The 18,705-nt window shown below is 57.3% G+C and overlaps 1 protein-coding gene across 1 annotated transcript in view; it reads right to left on the bottom strand.

The window, feature by feature from the left end:
* Positions 1–18,035, bottom strand: part of MXRA7 (matrix remodeling associated 7) — a 28,636-nt gene extending 10,601 nt beyond the window's left edge. Inside the window, exons 1-4 of the mRNA XM_086624253.1 lie at positions 17,595–18,035; positions 10,486–10,581; positions 8,200–8,260; positions 3,965–4,064 (exon numbers count right to left, since the gene is read on the bottom strand). Coding sequence (XP_086480379.1) covers positions 3,965–4,064; positions 8,200–8,260; positions 10,486–10,581; positions 17,595–18,035 — 698 coding nt within the window. The remainder of the gene's footprint in view (positions 1–3,964; positions 4,065–8,199; positions 8,261–10,485; positions 10,582–17,594) is intronic.
* Between the last annotated feature and the right edge of the window lie 670 nt (positions 18,036–18,705).

Consider the following 18,705-nt stretch of genomic DNA (forward strand, 5'->3'; position numbering starts at 1 on the left):
GCAGCTGGTAGAGACCACTTCAATCCATCCATGCGAGCTGGGCCCTGAAGGCACACTGGGGAGCCCCTCCTCTTCCTCCCTCATCTGCAGGAGGTGCCCAGCCAGGACAGCAACACCTGACCATCTCATGCCTACACAACTCAGCCCTGTCTGAACGGGGTTAAGCTGCACCACTATGAGTCAGATTTCTCCACCTGGGTTACTGCTTTGTACCATGGCAGCTACTGTTGGCAATAGATGACCAAAAGCTTCAGGTGCAGAAGAGAAGGATTTGGGAAATACGCCGTGTTGGCTTAACTAAGGGCTGCATCCTTCCCCTCCAACTCTTCCCCTTCCTGCCCAGACTATTTTTGTCCCCCAGGGGAGCAAACACTATGTGCTTCTGTTCTAGAAGTACTGGTGACCCACCAGGTGTGATCAAGCACAGCCAGTGCTGGAGCAGATGTATTTGCCAGCTAGATTTACTGTCCTCCTCCCTCACTGAGAAGTCCTATTTTTTTAGGACTGAAGTAACCAGAAGCAGGAAGTTGCATCACTCAGTAAAGGTCACATTCCTTCCCCTTTTAATCCAGATTTAGCACCAGTTTGAAGCCACAAGACTCAAGTGAATACTAGGCAAGACAATCACAACTTCTGGAGTGATGCAGGTTAGAGCAGAAGTGGGTTTAGTGGGTTTTTGGTTAAATAACCCAGTCTGCTGTGTGCCTGTCCTCTCCTGGCTGAAGTCCTATAGCTCTTCCTGGAAAAGGCAAGTAAATCTTTCAGTGGCACCTTCAAACTCAGGGGTCCCCAAATTAAGACTCAGGAACTACTGATCAACACAAGTAGCCTCAAGGGGGTCTGGGGGACCCACTTGTGCTTTTGGGATGTTGCTTACAAGCTGCTTCAACATGGGAACCTGTTGATCCATGGGAAAACTGGAGGTCTGAGAGGGCTAGAAGCCAAGACTAAGTCTGTCTCATCTTTGGCTACGCACCTTAGAACTAACTAGCCACTCACTCGGAAGCCCTAGTTTTCCGAATCAGGAAACAGAAGTGGTCGTGGGATGTCCAGCTTCAGGCAATCTAAGACAGAAGAGGTGAGCATCCAAAGGTGAGAGCCTCCATTTCCCCCAGAGCGCTCATGGAAAGCAAGATGGGGGCAGAGAGTGGACTCATTAATCTGTTATGAGGAGGGAAGGGGAAGGGAGATGGTGGGGGAGGTGGGACAGGCAGTCAACTGCAGCTCAGAAACAAACCCTCCCCCAGAAAGTGAGACCCAAAACCAACAACAAAAAACACATTAGCAGATGTTATCGGTGGTACCACTACTTCTAAGAAACAGGGTGTCCTTACCAAAAAGATTTGCAAGAATGTTTGTGGCCGAGGACCTAAGGTGCTTGCTACAGAGATGTGAGATCAGAGGTCAGCTCAATCCTGCAACATAAAGGTGGCAAACCTGGGTCACAGCAGATCAGCAGCACAGTCGGGGTGCATGGAGTTGGGGAGAGGGATGGGACTGCCGAGGGGAAAGGATGCAGGACTGGGCTGAGCCACTGCGCTCAGCTCGCCCGGGAGCTTACCTGGCAGCAGCCCCCCCCTTGCACCACCTGCGAGGCCTGAAATGAAAAGCTGCTGATGCTGCAGTGAAGATTTGGGAGGTGAAAAAGTAAGCCAGCAACAAAGCAAGACAAAAAAAAAAATCACAAAGCTGCCTTAAAGAAACGAACAACAGAAATATGGAAGAGAAGAAAATAAAGAAGCAGTAGGAAAAACACGTCTGCCAATGGCCCTCAGTGTAGAAGGCTGCTGAGAGCCTCCAAGGGACCCCAACGCCCAGGCAGTCTGTCGGTCCTAGGTGCACTGTCCTGCTCTGGGACCGCCCCAGACAGACGTGAACAGCAGTGCCTGGGAGATCCCACGTGCCCAGGAAAGGTCCATCACCCCCTGGAGCTGGTTCTGCCGTCCCGAGTACAAAGTCCCCATCGCACTGCTGTCTGTAGGCAACGTCCCCTCTGTGTCCCCAGGCCAGGTGACAGTAGGAGCATTTATGGCCACAGAGGAACCAGCTGAAGGCCCTACCGGTCTCCTGGTCCTGAAAACTTGAGCAGCAATTGGTCAGCAGGTTTGGATGGAGCTGCTGGTGCAAAGGGTTTGAATTTGCCTGCTGCAAGTAGACTTTTGCACTGGTGCTTAGCAGGACCCCAAAAAGCAATTCCCATTGAGCCCCACGGGCTTCATGCACAGTCACTCAGTTCATTCCACCACTGCCTTTCCCTGGGGAAAAATGCAATGACACTAACAGACCCGCTTAACATTTTACAGGTTGGGGGCTTCAGGCACGATAAAGATGTAACAAAAGGAAGAAGGAAAACAACATTTTTCCTGATGCCACCAATGCAGAACTGACCCAGTGCCAGAGGAAACCAGAGGTCACTTCTGATGCTGTTCCCCAGTCCTTGCAGATCTTTGCTCCTGGCAGTGCTGTAAGGCAGGTGAAGCCCAAGATCTGAGGACAACTGGGAGCCCAGAGGCACGCGGAGAAAGGGAAGACATCTCTTGTTGGGAAAGTTGGGTTTGATGTGGAGAGAATGGCTGGGGGCTGCAGGCTCAGCTAGTGGAGGCAGCCTGCACGGAGCCCTGAGCACCACCTGAGTCTCCCCCAGGACCAGGGTGAGGACACGTCAGTGCCAGCCCTCGGGCAGGTTTCTGGATTTATGCTGTGTACAGCAGTGCCCTGCTTATGCCACAGAGAGAAATCCTGGCCAGCCCAGCTGACAGCAACGTGGAGATGTTGCCCAGATGCCTTGAGGCCAGGCTTACCAGCAGAATCATGCCTGACCCAGGGGCAAGGTGCGATCCCTCCGTCCTTGCCTTCCCTGCTGCGCTCAAGTTTCCACTTAGTCCTTGTCAGGCCTTTATACTGTGCCAGTTGCAGTGGTGCCCAAACCGTGGCATTGCAGGCAAGGGGTGACAGATTCTCCCCATCATTCCAGGAGGTGCACAGCACTAGGTAGAGGATTGAGTCCCACAGCCCTTGGGACAGCAGCAGAGAGAACATCATCTCCCAGGCTTGCCTTGAGCCATCACTGGCAAATCAGTTCCCTGCAGCTCACCCAAGAGGGAAGGGGTATGAGCTGCACGTGTCTGCTAGGGAGCAGCCTGCCACAGAGCCTGCCTGCAGGGCAAAGCTCTTGGCTGCTGGGTTTGGTGTCTCTGGTTTAGCATGGGCTCTGGGTGCCCGTGGGCTGAAGGACTCCCTCCACACCTGGGCAGACTTCACACTGACAGCACAGACTGGCTTTGGACAGGGCTTTGCAGCTCGAGGTACAAGGCTGGGATTTCCCTCGTACAGGCTGGGAAATCTTGAGCTAGAAAACTTGTTTTTGGTAACAGGGCAGGCTCTTCCTTTCTCCAGGCAAGGCTCAAGCTCAGAAGGAAACTTTAGCAAAAAACACTAGATGGACAATTCTCCTTCTCTACAGGGTCACTATGTGGCAAATCCCGACTATCACTTACAGCTGAGGAGCCAGCCCCGAGGTATGGTACATCACAGTCTTAGCCACGTCACCGTGAACTCTAAAGCTCCACGCTCACTCACTTTGCTCCAGTATTTCTGAGCTATGCCCATGTCCTCGGTTTGGAGGCCATCCACAGGGTAAAGGGAGAAGAAGTAACTAGAGATCAGGTCCTCAGAGAACCACACCAGCTTGCATCGGCTGGGAAATTCAGCCTAAGCATCTAGAGAAGGAGCTTGAACAGCTCCAAGGGTATACAGGGCCACAGTGTCTTCATCTCCTTGGCGTGACTTTATTTGTTCTCATGTATTCCTGGGTGGGAGAGATCCGGACTATGGTGCAATGAGATTTTGAGCCCAAGGCTACCAAGGTAGTCCGGGGAGAGAGAGGTCTGAACGCATCCAGCTTGCTTCAAGAGGATGTCAACCAGATGACCTTGGGCAAGAAGAAAAAGGAAACTCAGCTTACCTTTGTTCTTCCTCGAGTTCTTCTTTGGTCATCATTGACTTGTACTGGTTTCCCCTCAGCTTTCCAGGACTGTATTTAAAAGAGAACGTCTCATCTGCAGCTGGAGAGTAGGAGAGGGAGAGACAAAGAAGAGTGAGACATTGTGTGAGCCAGAGACTTCCCGAGAGCAACAATCAACAGCAGTGGGCTTGTTCCCTCGAGCTTCTCGCTGACCCCTGCTCCCACACACACACCCTAAACAGTACGGCCACCCCAAAAGGTACTTCCACAGTCAGCTCCAGTCTCCAGAAAGCCTGGGCAGTGTCGGGCAAGCTGTGTGGATTGCGGTGGAGAGCCAAGGTGCTGCTGGCCAGAGGATGGCAGGAGTCCCAGCTGCAGCTGGCACTGGAAACAGCAAGGACTGCTGCGAGCGAGCAGCCCTGCTTGGAAGCGGATACAAGTAAATCCTACAGCACGGGAACCATATGCTATTGCTCTCTTTGGATTCAAAGCCTTGCAGGCCCGTCTTGGCTTATCAAGACATGCTAATCCTGCCCTGATTAGCTCACAGCATTTTCCGCTTCTTCTCTCCAGACCTGCATTCCTCCTCTCTCCCTCTCCTCGTCCAGGGGCCCTTTCCCATGCTTGAGGCTCACGGATGGTGCCACGAGCAGGGCTGTCCCAGGCCATGCAGCCCAGCAGCTCTCCTGCAGCCCTCGACAAAGCTCGTGAAAAAAAGAAGGTGCCACACTGCAAATCCCAGGGCTGCAAACACAGCTCAGCTGGCGCAGCCCCAGGAGCACCAACACAGCTGGGTCCAAGTCCCTCTGTCACCAGCCAACACACCTGAAGAGGAAACTGAGGTCTCCTTCTCCAGGCCTGGCTGCTCTCCCACCCAGCTCGCCAGCCTCAGCCCTGTGCTAATTAGAGCACCAAAGCTCATGGACTCTGAGCCAAAGCCGATCCTTTTCCAATCGGATTTTGTTCGAGCGCTATTTGCTTTTAAAAACCTCTCCCCTGCTTTATCTTCCTGCAGATGGGAGAAAACAACAGGAGTGGAGGTCAATCCAAAGGGCAGCCCAGGAAGAGCAGCTGCTTTGGGTGGTTGCCTTTACTGGTTATCTGTAGGCTGGTTATCTGAGAGTCTTTATCTCCCAAGGACCACAGAACTCGGCTGCCTCACATCAAACCATCTAGCATTGCTCTTTCCACATCCAGCCAGAAACATCTGTGGTTTCCACCGACCCTCAGAGCCCTGAGGCTCTGAGGATACTTCTAAGGGGTCCACAGAAGGAAGATGTTATTGTATTATCTGCACAGCCCTGAGAAATTGCACATTATCCACAAACGAAATATCCAGGATGATACCTCCCAGCACCAGCAAGACCCCTAAAGTGGTGGAACTCCACTGTCTTCTCTGGCAGGAGAGGAAGCCCTGACTTGTATGTAACCCATGGGGACCCACCCCCTGTCCCCAGCCACCTAGGAAGCCCCTTCCAATCCTCACCACTGCTATTGCAGGCACCACATTCCTGACAGTCTCTCCTCCTCCACCTGCCCAACCAAAAAACACCCCACAGCCCCTCTCCTCCATTCCACGCACACCAGAAGGATTCAGCATCAGCAGCTTCCCTTTATTTTCTGGTTGATCCTGCTCTTAAGGATTTTCTCCCCATGTCCAGGGTCAACTGCTGCATTTAGCGATTTCTCCAAGCCCCAGCTCACGCGCTCAGCTGCTGCCAGGGTTCTTGCAGACCTCGGGGACCCCCACGCAAAAGGCAAGTGAGAGCCTCGTTTTGTAGCTGGGGGAAAAAACCACCAAGCTGTGCAAGGCTGCAGGCACAGGACCGAGCGTGCCAATCGCTGCAAGGTCACTGCTGGCAGGGTACGGAGCGTGCCTGGAGCGATGTCAGTGTGCTGGGAATGTAAGAGAAACTTCCGCCCTGCAGATATCCATGTTTCCTCCCTTCTTCTCTACATCTCCGTGCCCCTGATCCTGGGGAGCTTCCCTGGGAAGTCCTGGTGGATTACTGCTCAGGAACTGATCTGGAGTATTTCTCTAATCCCAAAACACCGTTGGAGCTCTTGGGGGAACAACAAGGCAAACCCTTTCCCTAATGTCTTCACAAGTGTCTGAACGTGAGTATTCCCCCATGCTCCCATCCCGCAGCCCCAGACATCCAGCTTGGCCATATCCCACTTCCCTCGCTGGGAAAACCCTCCGAACCAGCAGACAAACAAGTCTGGCCAGCTGGAAAAAAGCAGTAACGCTGCAGCTTATCAACCCTTCGGGTGGCTGTAAAAGTGCATGGAAAGAAAATTCGGCTGGCTGCTGCTTTGGGAGGTACTAAGAGAAAGAAAAAAAAAAAAGAGGGTGTAACATCCTGTTTCTTACCCTGATGCAGAGCAGGAGCCGGTTCATTACCTTTGTCTAGCTCGCCTGATTTCAAGGAAAATTAAGATCATTTCCCTCACGTGTCTTTCTGCCAAGTAAACTGAGGTTTGGGATTTTGCCTGTTCCAAAAAGGACAGTTTAATTCCCAGAAAACAATAAGGGAAGAGGGAGGCGAGGAGGCTGCCCACCTCCCCACCCACATGTTGTGGTTAAAAAGGAGCCAGCGTGCAGCTTTGGGAACTGAGGGATGTTTTCTGAGCTCAGGAACTTTCTTTGCAGACTGAAAACAAACTTCAGGAAACACACGGAAAAGGGGAGGCCGGGTTTTCACGTGGACACCAAAACCACTACAGAAATATGAGGTGACCTACTTACTCGGAGCCTCCGTCGAGTTCATCTTAAAGAAAACATTTGTCTTTCATCCCTCTGCCCTCACATTGCCAGGACTGTGAGCCTGGGCTCGCAGGGCGAAGGCAGCCCCTCGAGTGCTCCTCTGCTCCCAGCACGCCAGCTCCGGCATGCCCCATGCGTGGAAGTACTGCCTCCTCCCTGCCAGCTCCCTGGAGTGGGGAGAAGGCTGGCCTGGCGGTTTTGGCCACCGTGGCAGCATGCCAGGCTGGTGACGGACCGTTGTGGTGTGCCCAAGGGGAATCTCTGCTTGTGGGCTTGCTGGGCAGCAGCTCAGTGGCTTGAGTTGGCCCAAGACCAAGTGATGTGCAGGAGAAATGGTGAAGGAAGGAGCAAGATTCCTCCCCAGTCAAGCCAAGGCACCACGATTACTCCCAACCACACACCGCTCGCCTCCTCCTCATTAAGGTGAGCCTCTGCTTTTACCTCTGCTATCCAGTCCTGTTGTATTTACACCACCTCAGAAACGGTGTAAATAATTGAGGAGAGGAGTTGTTAGCTGTCTGCAGGAGATGCTTCAGGAGGATGCTGGGGTAGCCATGACCCGTGGCCAGGGACTGTCACCTCCACCTGTTCCCAAGCCACGGCCACTGCAGGGTGATGCACAGCAGTGCTGGAGCAGCCCTGGAACAGGGCTCAACCCACAGAGGCAGACCCTGGCAGAGCAGCGTCACTGAGCACGCATGTGGCAGGATACGTCCACCCATCCTCAAACCAGATCTCCTGCAGTCCCGCACAGTGACATCCCCCATCACTGGTGCTGCGAGGAAGCCTAACGGGGTGGAGTAAGCGTCTTTTGGGAACCCCACCTCCAAAGGTGCTTCCCCCCACCTTGTGGGCACAGCACTAGGATTAAAATTTGATTCTCTGTGGCATTAGGCATAATCCTCCCGAGCTGAGAATTGTCACACAGCACCTTAAAAAGGGCAAACGGAAAGTGGGGCAGGGAAGGGGGCACACACCAAGCTCTCCTGCTGCCCCAGCTGCTCATGGCCACACCAGGCAAGGGCTCCTGGGCACATCCCAGCATCTCCAAGGCTGCTCAGGAGCACGGAGTCCCCTTCAGACACACACTCTTGCTTGGCACCATCTGTTTCATTTTCTTATGAGAGCAGCAGTTGTTACCCCAATTAGTCAATTAATCATTTTCCAATCAACTAATTGGGTAATCAGTTAAACACAGCTCTGACTAAAGCCCCTGGAGATCGTCCTGGATACCAGCAAGGAGCTTCATCACCAAGATACCCCATGGCAAACAGCCCAAGGGCATCTGGGGAAGCAAATAGAGGTTTCTGCCTCTAGGGGATATTCCCTCTGGGGAATGCCTTCTGTCGGGGTAGGAATTTCCTCTGCATTTCCTGGAGGAAGGAGACCATTCCCAAGGACTTGGGGCTTCAGCCCCTCCGACACATCTGTACCCTCCCCACAGGGTGCTGGCTTGCTCAACACTTACCATCCTCATCCTCTGGCTCCCTCACCACCAGCTTCTCATTTTCCAAGTCCTGATCTTCCTCCTGGAGGAGTTAAAAACAGAGCAGCCATGATGAGAAGGTGCTGTGGGGAATAACCCCTGCTCCGCCAGGGCACCAAAGCCCGCAGGGCAGGGAGGCAGAGACCAGAGGTGCCAAGGCAAGGGCTGGGTGCTCCTTCCCTGCCTCCTGCAGGGAATAGGCCAAAAGGATGCTCACTAACGAGCGAGGTTCGTTAGTCTGCTCTCCTCTCGCTAGTCAGTGAGGGGGGTTGGCCTTGCGTACTGCAGTCCCACCCAAAGGCTGTGAACTGCACATGCCTCCCCATAATCGAAGGATTATTAAGGTTTTTAAGAAGAACCTGCTATCTCGGTGTTCCCAGGCACAGACTTGTGCCCCAGCACCCTCCCGGGCTGGCACCCCCCATCCAGCCCAGGGATGTGCAGGGACTGAGCCACGAACGTGGGGACTTCTGTGTGCCCCCAGGCCAGGCTTGGACAGACTGTCCCAGCGCTGGGAAGAGGCAGGTCCCTGCAAAAGCCACCTCACAGCCATGGGCCAAGCGGCTGCTCCGAAGCACAGGAGCATTCGCCGCCCAGGACCAGTGGTTGAAGCCAGTGCTGCGGGGTTCACACCAGGACCCTGCCAGGAGCCCTCCCAGCCTGGCAGCGACCCCTGGGCACACCGCTGGCTCCTGCCCAAGGTGCCCCAGCCCCTCACTCCGCCAAGACATGCCTGCCCACGCGCACTGTGGCAGCACGGCTGATCTCTGGAGCACAGGCAGGAGCAGCAACAGCACATTTTTGTATTTTTTACAAATGCAAAGCAATTTTGGAAGTTTTAGGGGTTGCCTCCTACGAGCAGCTTTATCAAGACCAGATTCTTTCCCCTTGCAGTACACACAGCAGAGTCACGCAAACAGCAAGCAGGGAAGCAGAGGAGTGCTCCAGCTCTGGAGATAAGACAGGGACACATGGCAATGCCCCTGCCTACCTGCCTTCCTCCCACAAAGCGCAGCACCCAGCACCCTGGCTGCAAACCCTGGAGTCAACAGCAGCCTGGAGCACACATTCTCCTGCATCCTCCCCACCCCGTGCATCCCTCTCAAAGTGATGGGACCAGTGTGCACAGGGCAAAGCACATGGGAGAGAGGGGGGAAAAAGGAGCATGGAGGGAGCCCGGCAAGCTGCCACGCTATCAAGGGAGACATGGGAAAAATTGGGGTGAAGGAAACCTGAGGGAAATGAGGACAGTCTGAGAAGGACCCTGCGCAGAGCCGAGCACTGGTGTTGCAGCTCAGAGCTCTAGATAAACTGCTGGAGCGCTGTATGCGGCCCGACCCACAACAAGGGTAGTTTGTCATCGGTGAGGAATGCGTATTATTCACAGCCATTTGGCTTCTTCTTGCCACCCTGCTCTTGGGCTCCCCAGAAGGACATGCCACTGAGACCCCCGCCCCTCGCAGCCACCGCTATTTTGGGCCACGCTTCCAAACATGGGTACTTCCCTCCGGACATCCCGGCTTCCCCTGGGGACGGCTGGCAGCAGGAAGGCACCCAAAGGAGCGGCCTCGGGGAGGGTGCAGGGAAGGGATGCTCAGCTCTGGCCCCAGGGACTCAGTCATGAGCCCGGGGCAGTGGTTCCCCATCACATCTGTCTCTCCCTGTGAGCTGAGATGTCCCCAGGGAGACCAGACCCTCCAGGAGCTGGCACGAGAAGGGATACTTGAGCTTGTTCCCTGCCCAGGTGTTAAGAACTGAGTATTTCTGAGCATGGAATAGTGGAAGCAAGGAGGAAATTTGGGTGCCAAACCTCCAAGGAAGGAAAATATCCCTGCTCCAACCCAGAGGAAGAAACATTTGATGGGAGCAGAGAGGGCGCAGCCAGGGATGCCAGGTGGGCAGGCGACAGCAATGTGCCACAGCCATGGCCGTGCTGAGAATCCCCCACTCGTGGCAGCTGGTAGCTCACTGTAGCACAACATTTTTCTGCTCAGATGCTTAGAGGCAGATGCCAGCACCTCCCTTCCCCCCCTGCTGCGGCCCCAGCATCCCTGTCTGTCCGCCTTGCCAGGGCCCTTGCTCCATTTGCACCTGGAGCACTGTTCCTCTCTGCTTTAAACAGACCAAGCCATTAAAAGCCCACCCAACCCCCCGGGCTTTGCCCCCTCCATGGCCGCTGCTGCCACAGGGCGATGTCCCATCCACACAGGGACCCCAGCACACTGTTTGTTGTGCCCCCCTCCCCAGGCCAGTTCTCCATCTACGCACCTCTGCCTTGCTGGGAAGTGCTGCATGGCTGCTTCCACCCTCCGCTTCTCCTGTGCGCCCGAGGCCGGGCTCGGGTGAGGCACCCAAAGGTGGTACCTGGAAAGAGGCAAAAGCTTTGAGCACCAGTGCCCCCAAGCCCTCCCCGGACTTCACCAACCAGCCCCGGCAGCATCAGCACATGCAGAGAGATCTCTGGACGTGGTCAGCAGCCCACCTTGCCATGGTGCCCAAGCCCACCCTGCCTCTGATCCACGTGCCAATCCATGGCTGCTGGAGTGAGGAACACCAGACAGCTTCAGTGCCCAGCCCTGGAGTCAGGCTCTGGAGCTCATGAGCTGCCTCTGCAGCAGCCCCATCCCATGGGACCAGGACCCTCACAAGGAGCCATGGGTGAGGGGGAGCAGCTTGGCCAGCGCCAGGCTCAGCTGCCTGCATGTCCTGGCAGGGCTGGAGGCAGCTGCCCGAGATGCTGATGCAGCAGATCAGGGCTAGCAGGAGGAGAGAGGAGAGGAAGGGCACGGTACACAGTTCATTAAGCTGCTCTGCCAGCTGCCTTCTCCATCACCAGGTAATATCCTCTTGAAACCCTCCTGTCCTCCTACTGCAACCCTGGAGCCAGGGCTTCCCTGCCCTCAGCCCCATGGCAGCTTTGAACGCAGAACAGCCCCGACTCCCGTGTGCAGCCGCCTTCCCCTGACCTCTCCCAGCCCAAACGCTTCTCAGCTGAACCGTTGCCCATCATGCCAGGAGGGCAGCTGTGGAGGAGGATGCCCGTAGGCAGGGAGCAAGGACATCGCATCCATTGGCCTTGCGGTGAAATACCAGCTCTGAGCTGGGCTGAAAAACTGTCAGCAGGGACAAAACCCTCACCCTGAGCCTGGCTGTGCCCGCAGCCCCTGCCAGCCCGGATGGAGCGGAGAGACCTCCCTGCGTGGAGCATCCCGGCACCCCCAGGGAGCCTGCCCCAAATTTCAGGGCTCCTCAGCCCTGCCATGGCTGGTGGGTGCTGCTGTGCTGGTTCCCCTCGCAGCCGTGGGGTAGGAGCAGGTGGGAGCACTGCACAGAGCCAGGGGCTGCTGTGCCCGGGCCATGGGATACTCTGCAAGAGCAGGGCTGTGTCCTGCAGCTGAAAATGGAGGGGGAAGGTGTTGGGGCAATGCTGGGAGACTTGACAACCAAAGAGGACACTATGGCACACCAGACACTGCCCTTCTACATGAGCCACGGCCAGGGGCAAAGTAGGGAGACTGTTTCAAGCACTGGGGAGTGAGGGAAGCATGGATCGGGACCAGATGGCAGCAGGAGCTGCTGGAGAAGCAGAGACCCGAGTGCTCTGGCCGTCAGCCCGCAAGCCAGCATCTCTCCACAACCGCACACCGACCAAGAAAGCCTCCCTGCAGAGAAAAAACAGGGCGACAAGAAGCACTGCAGGGAGACGACGCAGTCATTTTCTGGGGGCATCTAGAGGAGACTTGATGCAGGCTGCCCGGGCCAGCTGCTGCAGCAAACAGAACAAAGACCTCATTGCCCTCGGTGTCGGCAAGGGGAGGCGTTCGGTGGCAGCTGCCTGGCCCAGAGGCCATGTGGGGCCAAGAATGTGCCCCATGCTCCCTGCCTGCTCCTGCTTGCAGCCTGATGGGCCCAACCTGCTCCATAGCACATCCCATGCTCATCTATGCCTGAATCATACCTCTGCACAGCTTGCCGGTGGCTCTGGAAAGGTCAGCACCTGCCACCATGGGGTTAAAATCCAGCAAACCATTTACCTTAAATACCAGCACAGCAATACATCTGTCTTGGCTCTTGGCAGCTCTTGGCTTTAGAGCTGAAGCATTTGTTGGATCATCAGAAAGATGCTTTTGCCCTTTAGTTCCACAGCCAACAAGCGAGACGCCCGCGCGCGAAGGAAGCTTTGGACCGAAGCAGGAGTGAGGACAAGACCTCCAAGGACATTTCGGGCATGGGAAGACAGCTCCAACTCAGGAGCTTGGTGTTGTCCCCCCAAAAATCCCTCCTCACGGCTTTGCCACTGCATGAGCCCTCTCCCAGCCCTACAGGAGACAGAGACCAGGCTCCTCATTACAGCACCAGCTGGTTTTCAGCTCATTTCTGGCCATTTCCTCTCTGCTTCCTCCATCCCTGGTGCATAAACCTCTCTGAGCAATGGGTTTCCCTTCTCAGAAGGGACATGAGGCAGCCGTGGGGCTGGTGTGTTCCTCTCCCTGTCCTCAATTATAGGGACAGCCCTGGTGTCTATGGGCAGGATGAGGACAAACAAGTGCCTCGTTCCAGCTCCGGGAAAAGGGAAGATCTCAGGCTGCAAAGCAGGGGGAGAAAATTGTCTTGGATGAAACTCCCAGGCCCTGCGCGTTGCCATTTATGGCTGCACTTTCTGCTCCAAGCCTGATGCAAGACGTTGCAAGAGGGAGAGAAAGCAGACAGGAGACAGCCAGCCAGAAAGAGAAAAGCCAGGAGGAAAAGGGGGAAGGAAGAAGCCTTAAAAAAAAAAAGAATAAATAAAATGTTGGGCAGAGTTTAGCAAAGCAAAGCAGCTGCTATGTCAGCGGCTGCCTTTTGCCCCACTGCTGGGGGTCTCCATCCTCCCCCAAGCCAGAGAAGCAGCTGCTACAGAAGGAGAACAGTTCTCCTGCCCCGGGCCACGGTCCTGCCAGCCCCGGGGTGCCCAGCAGGGGACATGCCTCATGCACAGGCAGCGTTTCACAGGTCTGACCCACCCCAAAAGCAAGGGGACATCTGCTCCCACAAGTCCCCCAGTCACCACTGCAGGCAAAGACAAGCCATGGAGCAGCCAGAGCCTCGGCAAAGCTCCGGGGCCATCCAGCCCCCGCGAGGGGTCAGGCAGCGCCAGGTCTGATTAGGAAAACAACAGCATGTCCCACGGTAGGGTGAGGAGTCCCGGCTCAGCCATGCCCGTCCCTGCAGGCACCATCATGCCCTGGTGCAGCACCCCCAGCATTGCATCCAGTCAGCTCGTCTGCTGCTCTCCCTTTTTTGCTCCGGCCTCTGGCCAGCAAAAACCACAGGTGCCAACACTGGGACATCTCTTGCTGCCGTGGATGGGCCAGACAGCATCCTCAGGCAGGGAGCAGGGGCACCTCGGAGGCTTATCCAGCAGCTATCCACACAGGTGGGCACTTCAGAAGGCAGCGAGTCCTCGTGGCCTCTGCTCCAGCAGCACACTGGCTCTGTGCCGGCTCCTGCAGCCATACCCAGCCCAGGTGGGACCCAGCAGCACCCCAACCTCCCAGACTCACTGGAGGAGACACAACGTAAAGCCTTGACGCAACCACGTGCCCCACACCATGTCCCAGCACCAGTCCTGTGCTCTGGCTCTGCAGCGGGATGGAGGGAAGGGCACGACACACATCCCGCCTCGCTTCCCGCTTTGCAGACCCTGCGAGAGGCGACGCATTCGTTATTGGCACAGATCGCATCGGGTGAGAGCTGGGGCACATCCAAGCAGCTCAGAGTCTGGCAGGAAAGCCCCACGTCCAGCTGGCAGGGGCCCATGGGGTAGCCCATCATTGCACCCCTCCCCAGCACACAGCAGGATGGCCGAGCTCCTGCTCCAGCCCTGCGGCAGTGTGGAGGCAGCCAGCACAGCCGCCAGTTAAAGCCAGAATAATTAGACACTCTCCCCTCTGGCACTGGGAAGGCAGGCAGGAGGTGTTAGAGCATGAGGTGCTGACTTCTTAAATTTAAAGAGGGCCTCTGCTGGGAGCCAGGCGGTTTGTGCTTCTGCTGCCTGGTGTGTCCAGGGACACTGGGAACCCCAAGAAGGTAGGGACCCCAGGGGAGGCAGGTGACATCCCCTTGGTGCCTTTGCTATCCAGTGACAGCATCGCAGGCTGCCCCACTCCAGTGGGGTTTCCATGACTCCCTGGCTGGATGAGCTGGGCACCTCTGAGTTCGAGACCCCTGCTTGCCACATCATCTCCAGAGCTGTTCCCTCTGTCATCCACTTGACCCTGCTCTGTTTGAAGCCAGTAGCTGCGGTTAACCCTTTGGCAACCCCTGTCAGAGAGCCTGGCACTGCCCGCTTGCCCTCCCTGTCTCCAGAGCATCCAGGCCAGGACAGCATCCCAGCAGCGGCTCTGGACCACCACTGAAAACCCTGCCCGGTAGCTGCCATCTGCCGTTTCCAGGACAGAACTACTTATCACAGAATTGAAGTTTTCTGACCATTTCTCACAAGAACCAGACTCGGCAGCCCCAGCGACACCGTGGTTCCCACCCAGCAGCTTTTTCATTAGGGGATGGCTTTGACAGCACTGCCTCATCCGTTAACAACCTGGAGATGGGGATGAGAACAGACAGTGACACACTGATTACCTTTTTCTCAGTGATGAGAGCCAGCAGAGACAAGGGGAACCACTACCAGCAGTTAATGGAAACAAGGACTCCTGGACTCCTTTCTCTGTTCTCTGCCACTGCTTCATTTCACAGCCATGGGCATGATGCTGCAACCATCGTCCCTCCCAGAGAAGGGCAGGGAAGCTTTGACCCACACTGATTTTACCAGCTGGTTTCCCATTGCAGGCTGCCCTCGCAGGAGGTGGGAGCAGAAGGGAGGCTGAGCCATGCAGCTGCCCCAGCTCAGGGTGCTCAGCAGACAGCACTTTGCAGAGGCAGGGAGAAGGAAAGGAAGGAGGCAGCAGGGTGCATGGCACCAGCCAGCCGTTAAACACGCCAAGGCCGCTCTCCCAGAGCGAGTTCATCCATCAGCATTTTGGTCGAGTGGTTAATGGCTGCAGTGATTCCGAACTAGCCTGGTGCAGTATGTGCTGAGCGAACAGGAGGGAAAAGAAAAAAAAAGCAAGCAAGCTCCGTGAGTGCCGAGCACAGCCCTCTGCTCGCACATGTAAGCCTGCAGCAGCCCCGATGCTGCCGGGAGCCCGCAGCCAAGTGGACGGTGTCTGGGAGCCTCATCTGCTGAGTCACATCAGGGGACCGCAGCCCTCAGCACAGCCAAGATGTGTTTGATAGGATGCGTTTCCCCTGGCAGCCGCCTGCCAAGCACTCGCTGCTCTGCCCAAGGCCAGTCCCATCCATGCCCGTAACGTCTGCTGGGCTTTGGCCTCAGCAGTGCTGGAGGAGGAGGATGAAGCAACTTTGAGGATGCTTGCAGGGAACAACTTGCAAAAACAGGGAACTCGGGGGAGACTCTGCAGACCAGAGATGGTCTCCTCCCCTCTATGGCAGGATTGGCCCTTGGATCAGCAGCCCGAGCTCTGCTTCCCACTCACACGTGCACAGTGTCTGTTGGAAACGCACGTACTCCCTCCGCCGTGCCACCCAGCACCGCGGGACCGCCAGCCCCAGCCAGCACCAAGCAGTCCTGGCAGCCACACGATCACGTGCAGGCCAGCACTCCCAAACACTTACTCTGCAGTGAGAAGCATCCTTCCCCCTTCCCACTGCTCTCCATCACCACCCTGATCACAGCCACCGCCTGGTCTGCATCCTTCCCAAAGAGATGCTGCTCAGGCCCAGGGTGCCTTGTCCTGCCTTGCTCCTACAGCGAGGTAACCATTTCCCAGAAGGAAAAACTGGCCAGGACCCTACTCAGCACTGAAGGTCAGCCAAAAGGGAGGAGAAACATTCCCAAGAAGACTCAAGCTAGTGAGACAGCAAAGGAACCCATGAGCTCCGGCAGCACTGGATTCATCCATCTGTCCCAACAGGGTGCTGCACCTCGTCAGAGAGTGCTGGGTGTGCCCCAGACCCCGCAGCAGCTCTGGCTGGCTGGCCAGCTTTGGTGCTGAGCTAGCCCAGGCAGGACCCAGACAGCTAATGGCAGCCCAGGGGCTTTCCAGCTTGACAAGGAGCCGGGTACTCAAAGATACCAATAAATCACATGGCAGAGAGACAGATGTGGCCTCTAGAACACTGGGATGAGGGAGGGGGCTGCTCAAGAGCCATACCCACAGCCGAGGGGTGCCAGGACTGGGAGAGGAAGAGCTCCAAGGCTCAGAAACAAGGGGAGGTGAGGAGGAGCATAGGGAAGCAAACTCGTGTCCCAGCTCCAAGAGCAGCTCAGGGCTCACCCTGGGCATCACAGAGCATCGCGGTACAGATGGGGTGCGCAACCCTCTGGGACTTGCCCAAGGCTGTTCAGTGAGTCAATGGCGATGCTTTCCAAGGCAAGGGCTGTCTGCTGCCCAGCAGCCTGGATACGGTCGCTGAGGATTACAAATGCTCTGCTAATAATAGCCAGCAGGCGCCTGGGCCCCAGCCCTGCGCTCCCCAGCCCAAACACGCTGCCTGTGCACGGACGACGCATCGCTCCTGGATTTCTGAGCCACCCCATTACTCACTTTCTCCCACTGGTACAAGGGGCCACCCCAGGAGAAAGCCACCAACACCACGAGTTCAGGGTTGTCACCGAGTCCCATCTGAGCCAGGCAAGAGCAGAGCAAGCCCTTTCCACAGATGCAGGGTCGCCCTTTTATTTTTAAACAAGATCCAATGCCGGAGAAGGATTTACTGGGCGTTTATAAGCATCGCTGGCCCCACCAGCCCCCCCAGTTCAGCCGGGGGTCAGTGCCCTGTGGGGCTGGGAGGGAAGGGGAAGCCAGTCCCTTTCCCTGGGGCCGGCAAGGACAGCTGGCACGGGGGACAGCTTGCGGCAACCCCGTGCTGGAAGGGAAGGAAGGTGCAGACAGAAAGAATAAACACACACACATCCCAGCACCTGGATTAGCTCCTAGGAGAAGGAAAAGACTCCCAGGGGCTGGATGCGCAGACAGGAGAGGCTCCCACGGACCAACGCTTCCCTTAAATCTTCCCTATCCTGATTGTTTTTAAGGGTCTGCCTCGAGGGGCGGTGGTGGGAAGGAAACCGAAACACCCCCCACCGCTGCCGCACTCCGGGACAACGGGCTTGTCCCTACCCGAGGGGACAAACCCCGGCCTTTGCCGGGACCTCCCTGGTTTTAGAGGAAAACGCGGACGCTACGCTCAGAGACAGCCAGGAAGGGACATTGCAGGGGGCTGGGGGGGGGGGGGAGGAATACGGGACACACCGGCTGCGGGGACCCCAGCGGCGCCGGGGGCCGGGGAGAGGCTCCGCAGGGAGCCGGCCTTACCTTGCTCTCCGCATCCTCCCGGTGTCCGGGCTCCCGGGGCTCGGCGGGCGGCTGCCGGGGGATGCTCTCGGCCGCGGCGGGGCTGGGCTCGGCCGCGGGGCTGGGCTCGGCCGCGGGGCCCGGCTCTGCCGCCGCCACCGCCTCCCGCTGCTCGCCAGCCGCCTCCTTCCCCTCCTCGCCCGCCCCGACCTCCTCCACCGGCACCCGGCCCCCCTCGTCCTCCGGGCCCTTGGCCGCGGCCGCTCCCGCTCCCTCCGGCGGCGCCGCTTCGCCCCCGGGGCCGCCCTCCCGGGCCGGCTCAGCCGCTGCCGGCTCCCGGGGCCGCTCCGCCGCCCGCTCCCCCTCGCTTCCCCGCAGCCGCACGAAGACGGAGGCGAGGACGAGGGCCAGGACGGTGAAGAGCAGCGGGACGGCCAGGTACAAGTCCACGGCCACGTCCATCCTGCCCTGCTGCCGGAGCCCGCCCGACCCGACTGCGCGGCCGCGGAGGATGCGCGGCCAGCCCGCTCGGCCTGCGGCGGGGCTGGGCAGGCTCTCAGCCGGCTTTACCCGGCGTCATCTGCCTGGGCCCTGCCCACAGCCCCGGCCACCCCCCTCCCCGGCCTCGGCGTCCCCCTCCCGCACGTAGCCGGCAGCCAGAGCGATCCTTCCACCCCCGCCCCCGCCGGGGATGCACCCCCGCACCCATGGGTGGGATTTTGGGCACAGGGGACCGGGCGAGCGAGGCTGCGCTGCAAGCAGCTCTGCCTGATAACGAGTGTCCGGGACAGGAGGATCTTTCATTAGGCACTGTCCTATATCCAAAAACACAGGCGCTTGCATCATTCCTAACTATTTGACTTGGAAAAGACTCTGTTTCCTCACTTCGGTTTCCTGGGATGCTCACTGTGGGCAGACAGACACCCACGGTTTGGTGAGCTCAGCACGGTTGCAGGGAGCTCTGTGCAGGGTGGGGTGTCAGATGGTCTCCGTGCAGTGCTTAACGAGCATTTGCACCTCGTTAGCCCTTGGCTGGGTAGCAGAGGAGCTGGCAGGGCAAGGGAAGGCTGTCTTGACTCTCCCGAGTGAGGAACACCTGGCAGCACAGCTATGCCAAGCTTCAGAGCATCGC

This window comes from Tauraco erythrolophus, chromosome 20 (genome assembly GCF_009769465.1).
Source record: "Tauraco erythrolophus isolate bTauEry1 chromosome 20, bTauEry1.pri, whole genome shotgun sequence".
Classification (NCBI taxonomy): Eukaryota; Metazoa; Chordata; class Aves; order Musophagiformes; family Musophagidae; genus Tauraco; species Tauraco erythrolophus.